This window comes from Heloderma suspectum, chromosome 1 (genome assembly GCF_057233095.1).
Source record: "Heloderma suspectum isolate Gila_16-S chromosome 1, 16-S_ref, whole genome shotgun sequence".
NCBI classification, from domain to species: domain Eukaryota; kingdom Metazoa; phylum Chordata; class Lepidosauria; order Squamata; family Helodermatidae; genus Heloderma; species Heloderma suspectum.
The window spans coordinates 23,239,075-23,258,584 of NC_139458.1; the positions used below are offsets into that span (position 1 = coordinate 23,239,075).

A 19,510-nucleotide genomic window follows, 5' to 3' on the forward strand; every position below is an offset into this window, starting at 1 on the left:
TAGGACATGAGCGGTGTGGGAAGGAGATAGAGGAAAGTGGGTGGGGCAGGCAGGATGATGTAAAGGAAGGATAGGGCCCTGCCACCATAATGTCATCTGGCCCACCTGTCCCTTCTCCCTGGCTGCCAACTGTGACCACCAAAAAAACATTCTGGAGGGCCAGGGGCTCATCCCGAACAATGCATGATCAGATGCTGGGGGCTGAGTGAGGAATCACTCAAAATGGAGTGCATCTCTGCCTAATTATGGCTGATTCTCCCCTGCCTCTCCCCTGCAGCCCTTGCATGTTGTTCAGAACTGAGGTGATGGAAGTTTTCTTTGAATGAACTCCCTTAAGTTCACTTATCTTACAATCTAAGCCACAGTATTTTATTTAAATATGAATGGAAATGGTCAAGATGCCAGTTCTATACCCGATTGCATAGTGGTGTACAATTGGCAGGGCCTAAGCAAGGCCGGCCCCAGTATTACACAGGGTGAGGTGGCCATCTCAGGCACCAGATGCTGAGGTGAAGGGGGCAGACAGAAGTGTGTGTTCCATGCGATCTGCCCTGCGCCCCCCAAGCTAGCCTGCTGTCCTCAGAGGAGGTGGAGGGCCCTGTCCTGGAACCAATGTTGAAGTAAGATTCAACTGCCAATCTGGTTGGATTTTGTATGTGGCGTTGGAAGAGGTGCCATCTTGTCCTCCTCCTCAGGAAGCATAATGTCTTAGGCCAGCTCTGGGCCCAAGCACAATTTTACTGGGCCCAGTAAAAAACACTTGTAAATAGACCCCCTCCAATACAATTCCATCCCATATATACAATGCTGTGAGTCATCAAAGAAAAGTTTCTCTTTTAATTATGAAATTTGTTTATTTAAAACTATTTGTAGGCTGCCTTTAAGGGTAAAATCCTACATGTAGAAATGTCAAAAATTACGCTTTCTATATTTCTGAAATTACACTATGGTCCACACTGGAGCTTTTCTATCGAACTCCAAAACACCCTCCCCTCCCCATTTTGCTATTTTTGTTCAACATAACATCCAGCTTGAGGAAGAGTTTGCTGAATATTTTGTTTGGTCTGGTAACGATATTATTAGGGTGGCCTCTTATGGACCGCTCCCAAAGAGGAAAAGTATAATTTAAAGAAGAGTATAAAAGAGGATGCAGATTTGCACATAATTTGCGTATGCTAATGCATATATTGAGATTCACTTTTGGAATGAATTACTGCAATTTAACATCTCACCATAGTGTGGAAGAGTTTGACCAGATGACCTATTAAGTCTTTGTCCAAGTGTTAATTGTTGATGAGTAACTTCATGGCCCCTTCTTTCTCTTCTTGTGTTTTTTTCCCTTTAAACCAGGCATGGACCTTCAAACAGTGGATCCTTTCAAATATAAGAATGTCCTCTGTAAACTAGAACACATGGCCAACACTAGGTATTATCTTTTCAATCTTTTGATTTATTCTAATGGAGCAATGCTATTGCCAACGTCTTCTAAATAAACCAGTTATTCACTTTTAACTTTTCCCCCTGGCCTTTTTCATTGCAAAATCTCCCTGAAGTCAGCTTCTCTTGCAAGTTCACATGGAATAGACAAAATAGCTTGGTGCCATAACCATTCTTGCCCCATAGTAGAAAGCCTGTAGTTCTTGATGAGTGCTGAAACTGGCAGTGTGCAAATTGCGCTCTCTCTCTCTCTCTCCCTCTCTCTCTCTGTAGGACTATGCACTGAAAATTAGTTGCAGGTTTATTTTTGTAAATCTCATTTAGTAAGTGGGGGGCAGTTCACAATCTTTTCCAAATGAAGACTGGAAAATATATATATTTTTCAGATGCAACATTTCACTAGGGAAATTCTCACAAAGATCTGTAGGATACTTGTGAACCAGATATTTATTCACATATATTTTGAGTCTGTAAATTCTGCCAGCAGCAATGGCTCCCATTGCTCTTGGGATCAATGTCTATGATGATTATGGAGCTTTGTCCCTCATTTAGCCCCAGTAGCACACCATCTCTGTTCTAGAGAAGGGCCTGGGCCAGCAACTCACCCTTCAGAATGTTGCTTGATCTACTCTAACACTGCTTCTGATTTTACGAATCTTACAAGATCTTGGACAATAGGTACACTGATACAGGGAAATAAGGATTCTATAAATATCCATAAGCATGAGTGAAATTTTGACACATTTTTTTCTTTGTGGTAATGGGATTGCAGCATAGGCCAGGAGGGCCCCCTGGATCTCCACTTCACCAGTGTTTAGTGAAGTGTTCGGGCCTTGCCCAACTGTGCCACAAGCCCAAAGTATGTGGTATTTCCACTCCAGTGCATGCCACAGTACCTGCTTAGGGCCAAAACAGACATTAAAAAGGAATCAACAAAGCAAATGGATTACTATCGTGGAATAGACATTTCAGGCATGGGAGGTCCATGGCAGGTGTAAAGAGTGAAAGCCCACCTACACTAGGGTCCTGATCAGGAGCCCTATGCCTATTCTAGAGTAAAAATAAAGCCACTATATCTTTCAAGTAATGCCTGTTTTCACTCTCAGTCCTATTCCTCCGTGTTCTTCCTTCTGTTGGCTGAACTGGGGAGGAGAGAGTAGAAAACTGATTCTGTACTACATCCAGGCCCAGAGAGCCTTGCACTCCACCTCAAAGGGGCCTCAAACACTCACACCTTGTGGTACCCATGGCACCTATAGGATGGTAGATTCTGCACTTGCTTGGCAATTCTTCAGAAGTGCAAGATACACACATCTTTGGACAGAACAACCTGTTGTTGTTGTTGTTCAGTCGTTAAGTCGTGTCCGACTCTTCGTGACCCCATGGACCATAGCATGCCAGGCCTTCCTGTCCTCCGCTCTCCCCCGGAGTGTGCTCAAGTTCATATTCGTTGCATTGGTGATGCTATCTAGCCATCTCATCCTCTGCCGTCCCCTTTGTCCTTTTGCCGTCAATCGTTCCCAGCATCAGGGTCTTTTCCAGTGAGTTTTCTCTTCACATTAGGTGGCCAAAATATTTGAGCTTCAGCTTCAGTATCTGTCCTTCCAATGAGCACTCAGGGTTGATTTCCTTTAGGATGGACTGATTGGACCTCCTTGCAGTCCAGGGGACTCCTAAGAGTCTTCTCCAGCACCACAGTTTGAAAGCATCAATTCTTCAGCGCTCAGCCTTCCTTATAGTCCAGCTCTCACAGCCATACATTGCTACCGGGAAAACCATAGCTTTGATTAGACAGACGTTTGTCGGCAAGGTGATGTCTCTGCTTCTTACTATGCTGTCTAGGTTTGCCATACCTTTCCTCCCAAGGAGCAAGCGTCTTTTAATTTCATGGCTACAGTCACCGTCTGCGGTGATCTTGGAGCCCAAGAAAGTAAAATCTGTCACTGCTTCCATTTCTTCCATTTCTTTCCATTGGTTGAGTGGTTTTCCCTACGTTCTTCCATTTAAGCCGAAATTTTGCAACAAGAAGCTCATGATCTGAGCCACAGTCAGCTCCAGGTCTTGTTTTTACTGACTGTGTAGAGCTTCTCTATCTTTGGCTGCAAAGTACATCATCAATCCGATTTCGATATTGACCATCTGGTGATGTCCATGTGTAAAGTTGCCTCTTGTGCTGTTGGAAGAGTGTTAGCTATGATCAGCGTGTTTTCTTGGCAAAACTCTATTAGCCTTTGTCCTGCTTCATTTTGTACACCAAGGCCATGCTTGCCTGTTATCCTGGTGATTTCTTGACTTCCTACTTTAGCATTCCAATCCCCTATGATGAAGAGAACATCTTTTTTTGGTGTTAGTTCTAGAAGGTGTTGTAGGTCTTCAAAGAACCGATCAACTTCTGCATCTTCGGCCTCAGTGGTTGGGGCATAGACTTGAATTACTGTGATGTTGAATGGTTTGCCTTGGATTTGTACTGAGATCATTCTATCGTTTTTGAGATTGTACCCCAGGACTGCTTTCCCACCCTTTTGTTGACTATGAGTGCTACTCCATTTCTTCTAAGGGATTCTTGCCCACAGTAGTAGATATAATGGTCACCTGAATTAAATTCGCCCATGCCTGTCCATTTTAGTTCACTGATTCCCAAGATGTCGATGTTCAATCTTGCCATCTCATGTTTGACCACCTCCAGCTTACCTTGATTCATTGATCTGACATTCCAGGTTCCTAAACAATATTGTTCTTTACAGCATCAGACTTTCTTTTCACCACCAGACGCATCCACAGCTGAGTGTCCTTTTGGCTTTGGCCCAGCCGCTTCACTCTTTCTGGCGCTACTTGGAAATTCCCTCTGCTCTTCCCCAGTAGTATATTGGACACCTTCCGACCTGAGGGGCTCATCTTCCAGCATCATCTCTTTTAGCCTTGTGATACATTCCATGGGGTTTTCTTGGCAAGAATACTGGAGTGGGTTGCCATTTCCTTCTCTAGTGGACCACATTTTGTCAGAACTCTCCGCCTTGACCTGTCCGTCTTGGGTGGCCCTGCACGGCATAGCTTATGGCTTCACTGAGTTACGCAAGCCCCTTTGCCACAACAAGGCAGTGATCCATGAAGGGGAGAACAACCTGAGAAAGCTATAATTCAGTTTTTTTTTCACAGCCTCAGTGTGCCACCTTTGTTCTCTCTCTAAAGTGGGTTAGAATATAGGAACACAGGAAGCTGCCTTATGCTGATTCAGACCATTGGTCCATCTAGCTCAGTACTGTTGACACTGACTGGCACAGGGCCGGCCCAAGATATTTTGCGGCCTGAAACGAAGGACAAGGTGGTGCCCCTCATTCCATGTACAGAAGCCAACCGGACTGGACTCACAGTTGAATCTTACTTCAACGCTAGCAATCAATAACATCCTTCATTGTACCTCAGAGCAGAAAGCTAGCTTAGGGGACACAGGGCACGCTGAATAGCATACGCAGCTCTGTCCTCCAATGCCTCCCTGCCATTCTCCACCCTTCAGTATCTGCTCCCTGAGGTGAGCGCTTCACCCAGCCTAATGGTAGGACTGGCCCTGGCCTGGCAGTAGAGTTTTAGGCAGGAGTCTTTTCCAGCCTAACTGGAAATGCCGCCGGTTGAACCAAGGACTTTCTGCATGTGAAGCATTTGCTCTACTACTGAACTACGGCCCCTCCCCTTAGCATGATAAAAAAAGAAATTGAAAAGCATGTGCTGGGTTGTGCCATCAAAAAAGCACAACTTGCTCTGCAATTCTATGGGCAGTTATATGGGAGCATGCCCCATTAAATATAGTGGGGCTTACTTCTGAGCAAACATGCATATGACTGCACTGTTAGTCAGCTCCACTGCGTGTCCTCTGCAGCTTTTTCCAAAACACTTCCTTCCTTGCTTTGCCTTCCAAAAGGCAGAGCCAGGGACCATTAAAACTAAGAAAGGGCTTATATTAGGCATAGGCATTGGGGTGGGTTAGGGTATTTTTAGAAATATGTTTTAATGTAGAATTTTATTCTTTTAAAACTGTTGTATTGTTGTACATCGCCTAGAGTGGCCGGGTGACCGGCCAGATGGGCGATTAAGAAATTTAATTAATAAATTAATAAATAAATTAACTTGAAAGAAAATTAACTTTTGATGCCCCATAATTGCCACACACTGGCAACTGTGGCATGCTAAAAATTTTACTTGCATGACCTGTGCACACTCGACAATGTCTGTGAAACCCGTAATATGAATTAAATCCTCCTTTGTAACTGAATTCTATAAATCACACTTTAGAAAACATCAGTCTAACAAAAGATGGGGTTTGGGCCTCACTGGCAGTGCTCACAGTGCAGTAATCAAAATTACTGGGCCACTTCCAGAACATATAGGCAACCCAAATTTGCCAAAAATCCGAAGATACCTCCAACTATTTGAATAGTCTGAAAATGAAAGTTGAACAAGTCAATTGTTTCAACATGTGCAAATAAAATGTTTTATGAGGTAAATGAGTGATAGCAGAGTTAAACACCTTTTGAGCAGGTTGTAAAAAGCCCCCTAAAGAGTCTAAGTTTGCAGTCTGTGATGTGTAATATTTTATTGAATCTTTAGGTGGTAAGGAAGGAAAATCACTTTCCAGTGAAAATGGTCATTTGTGGAGGTTGCATCTTACATGTTGTATTGGCCCCAGGCTTGTAACGAAGTCACCTGTAGTTTTAGAGGCGCCTAGAGATCCATAATAGGGGCCGCGGTGGCTTAGTGGTTAAGACGCTGAATTGCAGACCGGAAGGTCAGCAGGACAGCAGTTCGAGACCCGAGTGCTGCGTGACGGAGTGAGCTCCCGTCTTCAGTCTCAGCTCCTGCCAACCTAGCAGTTCGAAAGCAAGAAATTGCAAGTAGATAAATAGGTACCGCCTCAGCGGGAAAGGTAACAGCGTTCCATGCACCTCGGTGTTCAGTCATGCCGGCCACATGACCACGGAAGCGTCTTCGGACAGCGCTGGCTCTTCAGCTTAGAAACGGTGATGAGCACCGCACCCTAGAGTCGGACACGACTGGTTGGGGACACCCTTCCCTTTTTTAGAGATCCATAATGCTTTGCTTAGGTTTATTATTGGTGCAATTTCCTTGCTAGTGGGCCTCTGAGCATGTGAGATGAGTCAAAGGTTGATAGCGCAGCCTCAGCACATTCCATGCTAATGAAAGGTAGTATCTTATCAGGGCCTAGGATGTGCCTGAGAAGTGAGGCTATGCTTATGCCGAGTTACAGGTGGCTGTGCTGGGAAAGTTCTGATTGTTTTCCCTCTGCACAAGTACTGTTAGCCTATGCTGGGAAAGTTGCAAATGAACACTAATTAACGCTTGCTTCTGTCATGGTGCCTCACTGCTGACATGTATGGTACAAAACCCATGTCACCCCATGGCTTTGGGTTCAGAGAAGTTGTCTGATCCAACCACTGGGTATGCCTGTGTGCTGTAAGTACTCAATAAAGGCTCCTTGTAAGCAAACCTGGGTCTGGCTTATTATCTCAGCACCTCCAAACCTTAGCAGCCCACGGCCAGGCATACACATCTGTCTTAACCTGAAATTATTTTGTTAACATATCACCAACATTATTATACTCCTGCAAGACTGAGTAATTTCTACGATTGTCCAAATATATGCTGACACTATAATCTGAGGGATACACACTTTTTATATGTTTGGTGGAACTGTAAACATGTTAAGATATATTGATGGGGTGGAGAGAAAAGATAGTATGGATTATTGGGTAAAGCATTCCTCTTCAGCCTGAAGTAATTTTTCTTGGTTATCTGAAACACTCAGTACCCAAAGACAATCAAGAGCTCATTTGGAAGCCTTTGACAATTGCTAGAATATCCTTGTTTAATTATTTACAAAACCACACTGCTGCCTGGAATGGCTGGCCTTTGTGACATAGTTTATTTTTTTGAGAAGTTTTTTTATACCACTTTTCATTAACACACACACACACACACACACACAAAGTGGTTTACAAGATAAAAACATGATAAAATACCATAAAAATAATATCAAAAAATAAAACAGTGATAAAACAATAATATCTCATTAAAATAACCAGGGGTAATGCTGGTGGTCAGGAAATGCCTGAGAAAACAAATGCGTTTTGAATTGTCAGTGGAAACACTCCATGCTAGAAGCCTGCCTGATCTCAAGGAGATTATTCCATGTAGTGGATGCCACAGTAGAGAAGGCTGTGCTTCATACCATGGCCAAACGAACATCAGTATGCTGTGGCACAGTGAGCAAGGCCTTCCTTCAGAAAGCAGAGACCAGGCAGCCTCTACGGAAGAAGGCAGTCTCTCAGATAACCCCGACCTGAGCTGTTAAGGGCCTTATAAACCAACAGTAACACCTTGAACGTGGCTTGGTAGCTAACTGGCAGCCAATGCAGAGCTTTTAGCGCAGGAATCATATGTGCACAGTAGGAACCTCCACTGAGCAATCTAGCCATCTCATTCTGCACTAACTGCAACTTCCGAACTAATGTCAAGGGCAGCCCCGCATAACGCACATTGCAATAGTCCAGTCTTGGGGTTACCAATGCATGGACTGCTGTGGGCAGGCTATCCAGGAATGGTCATAGCTGTTGTACCAACTTAAGGTGGTAATAACAATGCATATTATTAAAGTAACTTACCATACATGTATAAGAAGATGAAATAGAAGAAATCCTCTGATGACATTTGAGGCTTTTGCTCTTTTTGGAAGATCTTAAAGCAGGATTGTTTGGTGCAACATCATGTGCTTTTATTGAAAAGAGAGAATGTGTTGTGGCTTCCCTGACTCACTCTCAAGGAGGACAATCAATATTATTAGAGCACTTCCACAATAGGCAGAAAGCTGAAACCAGGTACACGCACGATCAAAGGCATCACAGTTCCCACGAAAGCCTGGAAAATAGGACCATTTTATGTCCAACAGTCAAATGTGCATATCTTTGGGTCAGCATTTCATCATGGAAAACTACATGTGCAATGGAATACAAATGTCTGGATTGGAGGGAGGAATGGAATTCGCAGCAACAACAGCCAGGAACATACACAAATGTGAAAGTGCCAAAGGGTGTTCCCTTCATGCACTTCATCCAGCTTCAGACTTCACTCAATGGGGAAATTCCTGAGGCATCCAGGTACTTATCTCTGTGTGTGGAAAGCAAGCTAACAGGAATGTATTAGGAATAAGCTACCTCATACTAGGTCAGACCGCTGGTCCATCTAACTCAGTATTGTCTACACTGACTGGCAGTGGCTGTCCAGGATTTGAGACAGAAACCTCTCCCGACCCTACCTGGAGATGCCGGGGATTGAACCTGAGACCTTCTGTATGCAAAGCACATTCCCTATCACTGAACTATATACTCGTATTTTTAGATTATACATATAAAAATGTTGCACATACACATGTGTCCAGTCACAGGGAACTCACACTCATATCTTTTTCACCATTTCAAGGATGACTTGTACGGATACACCCACTCCTCCCCGCTTCAGCTCCAAGTAGAAGGGTGGAGGTGGAGGCTTGTCTCTGTGCTGAGGGGTGCCCAGAGGACCCATTAGGAGCTGAGGGAGAGCAAGTCTGCCTCTGAGCCGGGTCCTGAAGAACACAAGTTTTTGGTTGGTCAGTAAGGACAGCCAAAATTTGTCAACCCCCTGGCTATGGAGATTATAGAACTTCAACACGACTGGGTTTCTTTCCTAAGGTGGGATTGGGCCAATGGCAGCGAGCTGAGGATGATGGGAATTTTATACCAAAACATCTGGAGGGCACCATGATGGGGAAGGCTTGACTAGAGCATAGTGTTTTGTATATTTTGTTTTGATGACCTACTTGGCTTGGTTGACTTCGTGCAGACTGATATAAAGTTGTTGCTGTTTTTGTTTTGTTTTTTTAAAGAACTAAATACAGTCATGCTTAGCCAGTATGGTTTGGACAAATCAATTCCCATGTCATTATTCTCAAGGTTAACAGATTTCATAGGGCGGTATCTAGCTGAGTCACTGACGTTGTGTTAGTGGAATCTATGTTCCAACTTATGTGCAAGAAAAGAATCCAACGGAAGTTACATTTACACAAGGGTGGCTGCACAACAGAAAGATTTGGTGAAGCTCCACTAACACTATTTGAGTTTGCAGAATGGCATTGTTGGATATTGCCCATGGTAACAACCAAGTTACCTTTGAAAACATGAGGGTACAAGTCAAAAGAAGGAAATTCCTCAACCGGATGGGTAATTCCAGCAATGGACCTGTCACTGCACTTCCATAGGGTGAGGTGCGATAGTGTTGACAAGCAAACAAGCCCCCATCCCATCCAGTTCGGAATGAGGAGGCTTTTAACACACATTGCATTACATAATGGCTTCATTTTGTTTTTTAATTTCATGTCAGCAAACATTGAAAATCATAGAAGAATGAACTGTGTAGAATTTCAGAAATGAATCATGAACTCTCCTCCCTGTTATAATTCCTCTTACAGTAAATCGATAATTCAAAGAGAAAAAAGTCCCCAAACTGCTGCTTTTCAGTGGCTAAGCAGTTTTATAATTCTATGAACATTCATCACAGTAAGTGTGCTAAATAACGGGGGGGGGGGGAGAACAGGCAAAAAAAGAGAGAGGACATGAAAAATATTACTTACAACAGCATTATTACTACACACTTTTTAAAAAAAAACCTATCCCCAATGCATAATTTCTTATCACTTCAAAGGCTATACAGAATTGTATTATATTTGCAAACTTAACATTATACATCATAAAATTTTGGAGGGGGGAAATCTTGTAAGCTATCCATGAGAATTTAACAAAATTGATAAAATCTACATAATGGAATACTATACACTCCAGTATAAATTTAAGTTTCAGGAGAATATGAATGTAAACACTCATTAATATACAACATGCATAGACATATACTGACCTCTGTCTTCAGAACTGTAGCTTCCACTGTAATTGTGCTTTACTATCCACAGTGACATCAGCCCAACAGGCACTGCTGATATACAGCTGCTCTCTGTTCCAGGGATGCTTACAACCAAGGAATTCCTGAACAAGCCCCACTGAAATCAACAGAAGCAATGCAGTGTGCCAGTGCACGGTGGATTCAGCCCAGAAAAAAAAGCTGCCTTGTTTCCAGGGAATAGCAGAAAGGATACTTGGGGTTAAGGACATTGCACAAGATTACTGGATTTCGACTAGCTAAGCACATAAATTGGAGCTAATAAAATTGTGACTTTGTTTTTCATTAAAAATAGTGACACTTTTTAAACTTGGTGCAAGTCCTCTCTAAATGCTTTAAAAATATAGACTCAGAAAAAAGTTCTCTTTCTCTTATGACTTTTGTTCTACTTTCCTAATTTTTGATGGGCTTTTGGTTTTGTTTTTTAAATTATGAAGTCTTTACACTCATCTATGTAGTAAGCAAGTTAGGCTAACACATACTTGGCTCATATTTAGTGTGGAAGAATACCTGCAACCTATTTTAGTGGCAGGGGTGGAGGTGGCAGGGGAGAGAATCTAAACAAGGGCACAGAGTTAAAGTGACAATAAGCATGTTTGACAGGTTTCAAAAGGTGTCAAAATAGGAAGAAGATTGCTTGCCAGAATGGTCATTTAAAACAAAACATTTTTTTTTTTTTTTTACCAAAGATCAAAGTTCACAGAAACTAGTTTATTGAGCCTAAGGCAGTTTAAGATTTTGTTTTCTCAAACAGCAGGTCTCTTCTGATCCAGGATTTATAGGGCTGGGTGAGAAATTCATTCCATCCAAACGTTTACATGGTTACCAAATTTGCACCTGTTGAGCAAACTGCAACAGAGTTGCACACCACAGTTTGCACTTACCCAAATTTAGTGCTACATTTTTTCACTAAAATAAAATGCACACAAAAATGCACACATTGGGGGAAAATATGCACAAAAAATCCATATACTAAGGGAAAGAGTGCACAAAAATGTACATAATGCTGAAAATAATGCACAGAAACATGTTGTTCTAGGGGAACTCACTAGCAAAAAATGCATACTTTAGCAAAAGGTTTGCATACATTACAAGTGTGCACAAAAACACAAACAAATTTGAAAAACTTGAAAAATAAAATCCTTACACTGATGTGGAAATGGGCCAAGCTGAAGGTTGGAAAAATGAGAAACTGAACAGAACCAAAGTGGACAGATTTGCTCATCCCTACTCTCCCAATGTCACATGACAACTGTTTAATTTCAGAAGGAGGAACATCTTGCATGGGATTGGAAAACAGTGTTTTCTAAATGGGGGTGGCTGGAATTTGAACCAAGCACTTTGACATTTTTGGTACATCTTGCAGTTAGCTACTTGAGGTTGTGGAATGGAAGGGGAAAGGACAGTATTCTCTCCAGGCTCACAGATGGGTTCACCCCTAAGCAGACTACTGCTTCTCATATATAACCTGACTACGGTGGGAGACAGGGTGCTACCTGACCTCCAGGGAGGTACGCAGGACTGGTTGAGCTCCAGGGCAGACAATATACTGATCAGCAGACAAGCAGACAGAGTTTAAACCCTTTCATATGTAGGGTGTTCAACATGATCAGGAACCTGAATGTACAGGGTTCCTGATCACACTGAAGACCCCACAGCTGTGCATGGGAAGAGGCCCGTTTCACACCTTCCACTGAATGCGTAGAGTGACATGGGAAGCAGTCACATGGAGGGAGGTCAGGGGGCAGGGCCAGTGGGGGCAACCCCCCTCTTCCTCCAAATATAAGTATACACATAGAACAAAGGCATGAAAGGGGATATGGATTCAGTCCCAAAAAGGGGACTTCACTAAAAGGATTTTAAAATACCTGCAATATATGTGTGTGTGTGTGTGTGTGGTGTGTGTGTGCGTGTGTGTGTGTGAACAGCCTTTATGGCTGCATTACCAATTTAGCTACTACTGAGCATATGATTGTACAATGTTGGCAGAAACTGTTTAAACACTACGTATTATATATTACATACATGATTTCCTCCCTTGGCTCTAGGATTACAGAATTTTGCTTTCAGACCAGTTAGGATACAATATTCAAGTAACAAGGTATTCTGATGAATAAAGTGTGTGTGGGGGGTGGGGGTGGGTTAGAATGAAAAGTTTACTAGCATGTTACACAACTATATTTAAAAATTAAATAGAACAAATGTAAAATTCTGGTGCATATACAATACATTTGTTATGTTTTCTAAAACTAAATGTTTTTGTTTTTTTAAAAAAGTACCACTTTTTCATAGCGATACCATAGTTATACACAATAACTTATACTTAGGAAGAAATAAAATTTCCCATCTTCCACAATATATATATAATTATAACATTCACAATGATAGTTTAAGGAAAACAAGATTTAAAATAATGCTTGAACCACAAAACTGAAGTCTTTCCGTACAGAAGACCAAATTAATTTAAAAACAACAACACTGAAAGCTAAATAATTTATTCTATTTCATAATGAAACAGTTGCAGGCATAGTTCAATTAACGGGGAAAATTCAGTACTATTCTATTGTATTCATGTCTACAATAAGATAGCAGTGAAAAGGTGAGCGAATAGCCATATTTTATCTTCCTCATAGAGGGATTCTGTGCTGACTTCCATAGGGGACCAAGCCAAAACCCAATCCTTTTCTGATCATATAGTTTGTTAGATTTACAGAAGGGAGCAACATTACATACTTGCACTCAGAGCTAAACCACATGATCAGTAGCCTCACGGCTGAATTGTACCACTGAAGGCTGCAGATGGTGGATCAAATGTTAGAACTGTCACATATATTAATGGAAAATATGGCTCAATTCATCCATATTCTAGCAACTGTTCACCTAATTAACTATTGCCTTTTTCAGCTTTGCCCTGGGAAACTCTCGGGGTTATATCCAATGGTGTCATTCCGCTAATGAGCAGACCAAATTCACAGAAGGCACTGCCACCCAATCTTTGGGGGTACCCCTCAACACCCCCCAGTGCATTCTGTTCAGGAGGGTCCCCTGTGTAGTATGGGGGGGGGCTCTAGGAACTGCTGGGGGAAGGAGGGGTGAGGAAACAGAGTTCCGCGAACTCCCGTCTGCTGGCATGACATGACATGGAAGCAATGGAGGCTGTTAGCAAGTTAGCAATATTTCAGAAGAAAATGAAATAGTCTTATTTATGAAGTTGAAATAATAAGGAAGGATGAAAGATGTTAATTATAAATGTGTTTTAGAAATCCTACACATCAGAGTAAACTTTACCTCAGGTCATGGCTTATTTGAAATAATTTAGAATGATTTAGAAATTTCTCTCTTGAGTGTTCGAAATAAATCATCAGCGCGATACCTCAGTCACACCCACAAGAGTGCTGTATTCTCCTCATAGTAGGTTTCACACTTCCAGTTTCCAACCTAAGGTTAATCTAAGTCAGGCTTCTCCAACTTGACATCCGCCAGATGTGTTGGACTTCAATTCCTATAATCTGTGGCCATTTGGTCATGCTGCGTAAGGCTGATGTGACTTTGCAGTCCAAAATATCTGGAGGGTACCCGATCGGGAAAGGCTGCTCTAAATACTGTATGTGTAAACCTGCCTACAGGAGACATCTGTGACAGAATGTTACCCCTCTTCTACATATACAAACTTAGCCTGTCAGGAAGATGGTTTAGCCCTAGCCTCCTCACTAACATCAGAATTTTCTACGTTCAGGTAATTTTTTTAAAAAAATGTAGGATAGCTTTCAAATATCCAATGTTCACATATTCAACCCCTCCCACCTGCAGTCTAAAATGGTACAGTCCAACAATATATATGTCATGTAATGCAATTCATACATTTTAACTCTCCACCAGTTGAGGCTTTGAGGCAGACCATTCAAGCCAAACCCATGTGGCTCTCATATCCTTTGCTAATTTAATATAAAGCATTTACATTTACATAGAAATATTTCTAATTTTATAAAATTGCACACTGCCTAGTATTGTGGCGGGATTTAAGAAAAAAATATGAGTTTACCCCTCCCCCTCCCCAAAATGACCAGGTGGCATCCCAACCCGATATCCTTAACACATGGTTAAAACATGCCAATTCTTCATCACAACACTTGGAAGAAACTACTCTTTATATACATTTCCCTGGCAAGAAAGAGATTCATTTTAACACACATAGGCTAGGAGTAAAAAAAAAAGAAAAAAAGTTTCCAGAGCTGGTAATCTGGTTCAGATATCACAGGCACAAGAAGGTGTCACTTAGGAGCTAATTAAGGAGGGGGACAATGAGTTCATCATTTGCATGCTAATGCCTTTCAATTTCTCTGTTCCTTGCTAGACTAGCTGGTGTTATTCTTTAAAGGGCTTGTTTCTGCTGTTGTATGCCAGCCTTCCCCAACCTGATGCCCTCCAGATGGGTTGGACTACAACTCCCATCATTCCCCACTGGTGGGGAATGATGGGAGATGCAGTCCAATCCATCTGGAGGGCATCAGGTTGGGGAAGGCTGTTGTATGTGTTTACTGGAGTTATCTGTTACTTCCTCTCCTTGTTTTTCTTTTTTATCCTGGATAAAACAACAGGCTCCATCATATCTTGACTTCTCCATTTGACCATCAGGCAGCTGGTATGAAGACAGAAGCAGATCTTGTTTAAAAGGTACTTCCATGTGGCTAGAAATAGCTTTGATCTCAGGGGCTGTTCATGAGCCTCTAAGGGCACAATCCTATGCATGTTTAGACAGAAAAAGTCCTACAACTCCTAGCATTCCCTGGCCAGCATCGCTGGCTGTGGCATGCTGGAAGTTGTAGGACTTTTTCTGTCTAAACATACATAGGATTGCGCCCTAAGCTAGCCTTCTCCAGCCTGGTACACTTTGGATGTACACTTTGGACTCCAACTCCCATCTGATCACCATGCTGGCTGAGGTGATTGGAGTTGTAGACCAACACATCTGGAGAGCACCAGGTTGGGGGATGTTGCTCTAAGGAATCACGTCAAAATGGGCAGGTGCTTGGGCTATCATTATGTGTAATAACTGGGAGTGACTACCCACAAATGTCTATTAACCACCTGCCATCCTCCCCTGGCCTCAGCCAGGATGATAAAGAGGAGTTCTGCCTTCTCATGCATAGTAGAAATCCCCCAAAATGTTTTTAAGAAGCTTCAGAGCCATCTAAGCTCACAGCAGATGTTGATGTAGTAGACTAATGCAGATCCATATGGGATAAACGACCAGTTGTGCTTCAAGTGTGTGCGCGTGTGTATGTGTGTGTGTGTGTGTGTAAATTTTATCAAAACAGGAGGGACAGAGCCTTCTAAAAATAATTACATTTACATTACCTCAGGAACCAGAGGTATGATTAGACATCCCTCCTCACCCCCACTCCCGTAGTATATTTGTGGTGGTGTCTGGTATACTAAACAAAACATGAATTAGGGATGCAAGCTTTAATTAACTTTAATTGGTAGATAAGTTAATAGGTGAGGATCAGTTTTAGTTGGTGAAGGCAGCATTTCAATTAATGGGGCTGCAAGGGAAGGGCACACACTTATTTTTGCAGCTCTTACCCTAATAGGATGCACAATACCCAAAGTATGAAATACCACTGTTCTGTCTAACAACAACTGGTAGGTAGTTTCACACTTCAGTTTCAATATTTAAAACGGCTCCTGTATTGAGGTTGCAACTTTATTTAAATTTGATTTCTATATTAAAAGTCATCCATCCAATGACAAAGTCAATGGGAAATAAAAATAACCTCTATACTTCCCTCATTAAAATATTAACTTAATTTTACATGGGCACAACAAATTCACTAATGAAAATGTTGAAAAACACCAACTCTTACATCTTTCAGATGAAGGGCCCCTTTGGATAGTGCCCAAATGGTGCAGAGTGCCTCCCATGCTGCTGAGGTCAGAAGCGGAAGGTCGTCTGGGAGAAACCACCAACACTATTTCCCATGCCACCATCACCCCAGACCCTAGAAGTGCAATACTGGTGTGAAAAGTTGCCATGGTGACCTCCCCTCCCACGTGGCTGGTCCTCCAATGTGGGAAGGAACAGTAGCTTGCATGCTATTAGAGGAGTATTCCCCAACCTGGTACCACCCAGATGTGTTGGACTGCAACACCCATCATTCCCGGCCATTCCAACACACCTGGAGGACACCAGGTTGGGGAAGGCTGTGCTAGAATAATATCAAAAAAGGTGTCAGGGGTGGGAAGGAGAACAAAATACAGGGCAGGAAGATTACTCTGGAGTCTCCTCTGTGCAAATTTAAGGACTGAAATTTTAAGGACTGAAGCTCCCTGTTCTACGTTTGTCATCTGCTGCTGCGATGCCATGGCTAAGTTCCCATCCAGGCAAGCAATGTGCAACTTCCATTCACTCCAAAGAGGCAGGAGGCCTGTACTTTAAGAAGAGAAGAGTATCTTCCAGATGCAAAAGAATTTCCACATAGAAAAGCTGCTGTTCTGCCTTAATCCCCTGTATGGTCAAAGAAACTCACCTGTATTGGCATTCACCTAGAGGTTATAATGCAAGTACACTGAATGCCATGTGTGCGCGCGTGCATGTATTATTTCAAAGCAGTTTACAGGCTGCGCATTCCATTTTGCACTAAATAAAAAGGCCCATTACAATAATCATAATAATCATAAAAATCACAATTAAAACTGGCGAGCTTTCTAAAAAGGAGTTGAACACAGCCTCGAGGAGAGAACTGTACACACTGGAAGGCTGGTATGCTACCATTTGCAGCCCTAAAATTGTATTTCCCCATCATCTTCCCTGACTTCAGAGAAACGGCCAGAGAAACTGGCATACGCGCAACACTCTTCTTAACAGAGAGCTCACCCACAAAAATAAAAAGCCACCTTATGAATAATGATTACACCAGAAAAAAAGCCAAAATCACACAAGGCCATATAGAAATACATACTAATACCCTATTAGGTAAGTTTTAGAAATGCCCCTGCTATCAGGAGGTAATTTCTGAGCAAGGGAAAGAGAAGGAAGGTTGGCTGATCGTGGTTTAACACACCGGTGTGTAGATGGTTTGAGGAGTAGCTGAGTAAAGTGGACATTGTTGAAAACCAAGAACTTGTTCAAGGAATTGCAGAAGCGTCAATGGCGGCAGTATGGAGGAATGAGGAGAAAATTAAGGCAAATACAGCACAGGAGCAGAAGTGCTTGCCTTTTGTTTGTGATCTGTTCGTTCTCTCTCCTCCTCTCTCCTTTTTGGTAGAAGCTGCTTGTCCACAGAGATATGATGCAGATGGCTGTCTGAGGTTTTGCTAATACCTGATATTGTAGATCACACAGTAGTCAAAACATAAAATTGTTCTCGGCTACCTGAGTTTCTCATGAAGCAGATGCATATCTGACATCCAAAACAGAAGTAGCCTAGAGGAGGAGAAGAGAAAGGTGGTGGTGGTAAGAAAAAGAATTCACAAAACATTACATGCACATTCCAGGCCTCTTTTTCTGTCCCCAAGGAAACAAAGATAGCAAAAGCCGAGAGAGAGAGAGAGAGAGAGAGAGAGAGAGAGACCCACAGACAGCTGATATGAGAGCAAGGATTCAGCAGTTACTCTCTGCTCAAACTCTTCATTCATGGATTTCTCAGTCAATAAGCAAACCAAAAGCTGAACCACAAAGCGGTGTTGCCACCGCTCTCAGCGGTGTAACATTCAGGGAAACATTGGAGGGGAGGGAGAGGAGACAGAAATGTCAACTCCCTCCCCAGGGCTCTGGATTTATACATTTCTACTATTATGTTTCATCCATACACTTGAGATATTGTACAATAATCCCAAAACAATCTAAAAACCACACGTATCGAACTCACAGTACAAAACAGCAATAAACAAACGAACGAATTAAAAACTATAGTAGCATCCAAACTTATTGGAAACCCAGAGTTATTAAGAAACCCGAAGGAGTAAGCTGGCCTGAAATGGAACACTTAAAAGTTGAGCCTAAGACTTTCTCCTAAAAAGTAAGAGAAGTGCTTTGGCATGTGTCCTCCAGGAACTTTTTCGACAGCATCAGGGCATCAGCATTAAAACAAAGAAAGTGGGGGGGCTTTCCACAGCTAACCTGATTCCTCAATTTTGGGGACTCTGAACAAGGTTCTACTTTCTAAGACAGGCATGTCCTAAGACATCAAGATTTTTAACCGTCAAAACCAGCACTTGAACGTTGCTCAGAAACTAATCAGGAGCCAGTATAGCTGCTGCAATGGTAGTTGAGTATGTTCCTGGTTCCCTTCCCCTATTAGAATAGTCTTCAGAGCAGCCCCATGCAAAGAGCATCACCAAAAGCAAAAATACTGTCCCACTAAGGAAACGCTTCGACCTCCCAGAATAAGAGTATACTTCACTCATGGAAGCCACCATAACAACTGCTGTTATTTAAACAATAACATGTGTAAACGAAAGGATTTTAATTGTTTTGTTAATTAAAAACAAACCAAGACAACTCAGTCAGGCACAGGTACTATTACCCCAAGAACTCAAAGACAGTTGGAAAGGGAGATGAAACCTCTCATTCCCACACTTCATCCCTGTTATGTGTCATAGAGTTGATAGAAAATTCCAGATAAACTTTGACAAGTGGTCACACAGAAAGCTCCTGTTGTCTGGTTAGCCAAGTGTCAGAATCAGACCTGAGAAAGTCATGGGTTCAAGATTATCCATGGATATTCTTAGGGCTGCTCCAAACATTCTCATTAGAATTTTCTCAGCATGTTTGTAGGGATGGGGAACCGAAAAGTGACGGAGAGATATAACTGGGGTGGAGAGCTTCTGATGACTTTTGGAGGTGGGGGACTTCTGTATTTTTTTAGCAGAAACAGTAGGACCATCAGAAGTTTCTTCTTTTTAAACTCCCCCCACCCCACTTTCTTTTTTTGCTTTAAACAGTTTCTGCCACTGCTTTCCCTCTTCTGTCTCAGGGGCCATCTTCCCCAAAATACACCTGAGGAAGGGCCCTAAGTGTAGCATCTTTCCTCAGATGCATTGTGGGGTGAGATGGCCCCAAAGGATCCATGCTGCT

The 19,510-nt window shown here is 42.3% G+C and overlaps 1 protein-coding gene across 2 annotated transcripts in view; it reads right to left on the minus strand.

Annotated features, from left to right (window-relative positions):
- Positions 1-11,114: 11,114 nt before the first annotated feature.
- Positions 11,115-19,510, minus strand: part of RCOR1 (REST corepressor 1) — a 203,653-nt gene continuing 195,257 nt past the window's right edge. Inside the window, exon 12 of one of the 2 annotated variants that reach the window (XM_084838331.1) lies at positions 11,115-17,857. In XM_084838331.1, the coding sequence (XP_084694457.1) occupies positions 17,816-17,857 (42 nt within the window). In that variant the 3' untranslated portion in view covers positions 11,115-17,815. The remainder of the gene's footprint in view (positions 17,858-19,510) is intronic. The other variant, XM_084838321.1, reaches the window with a different exon arrangement.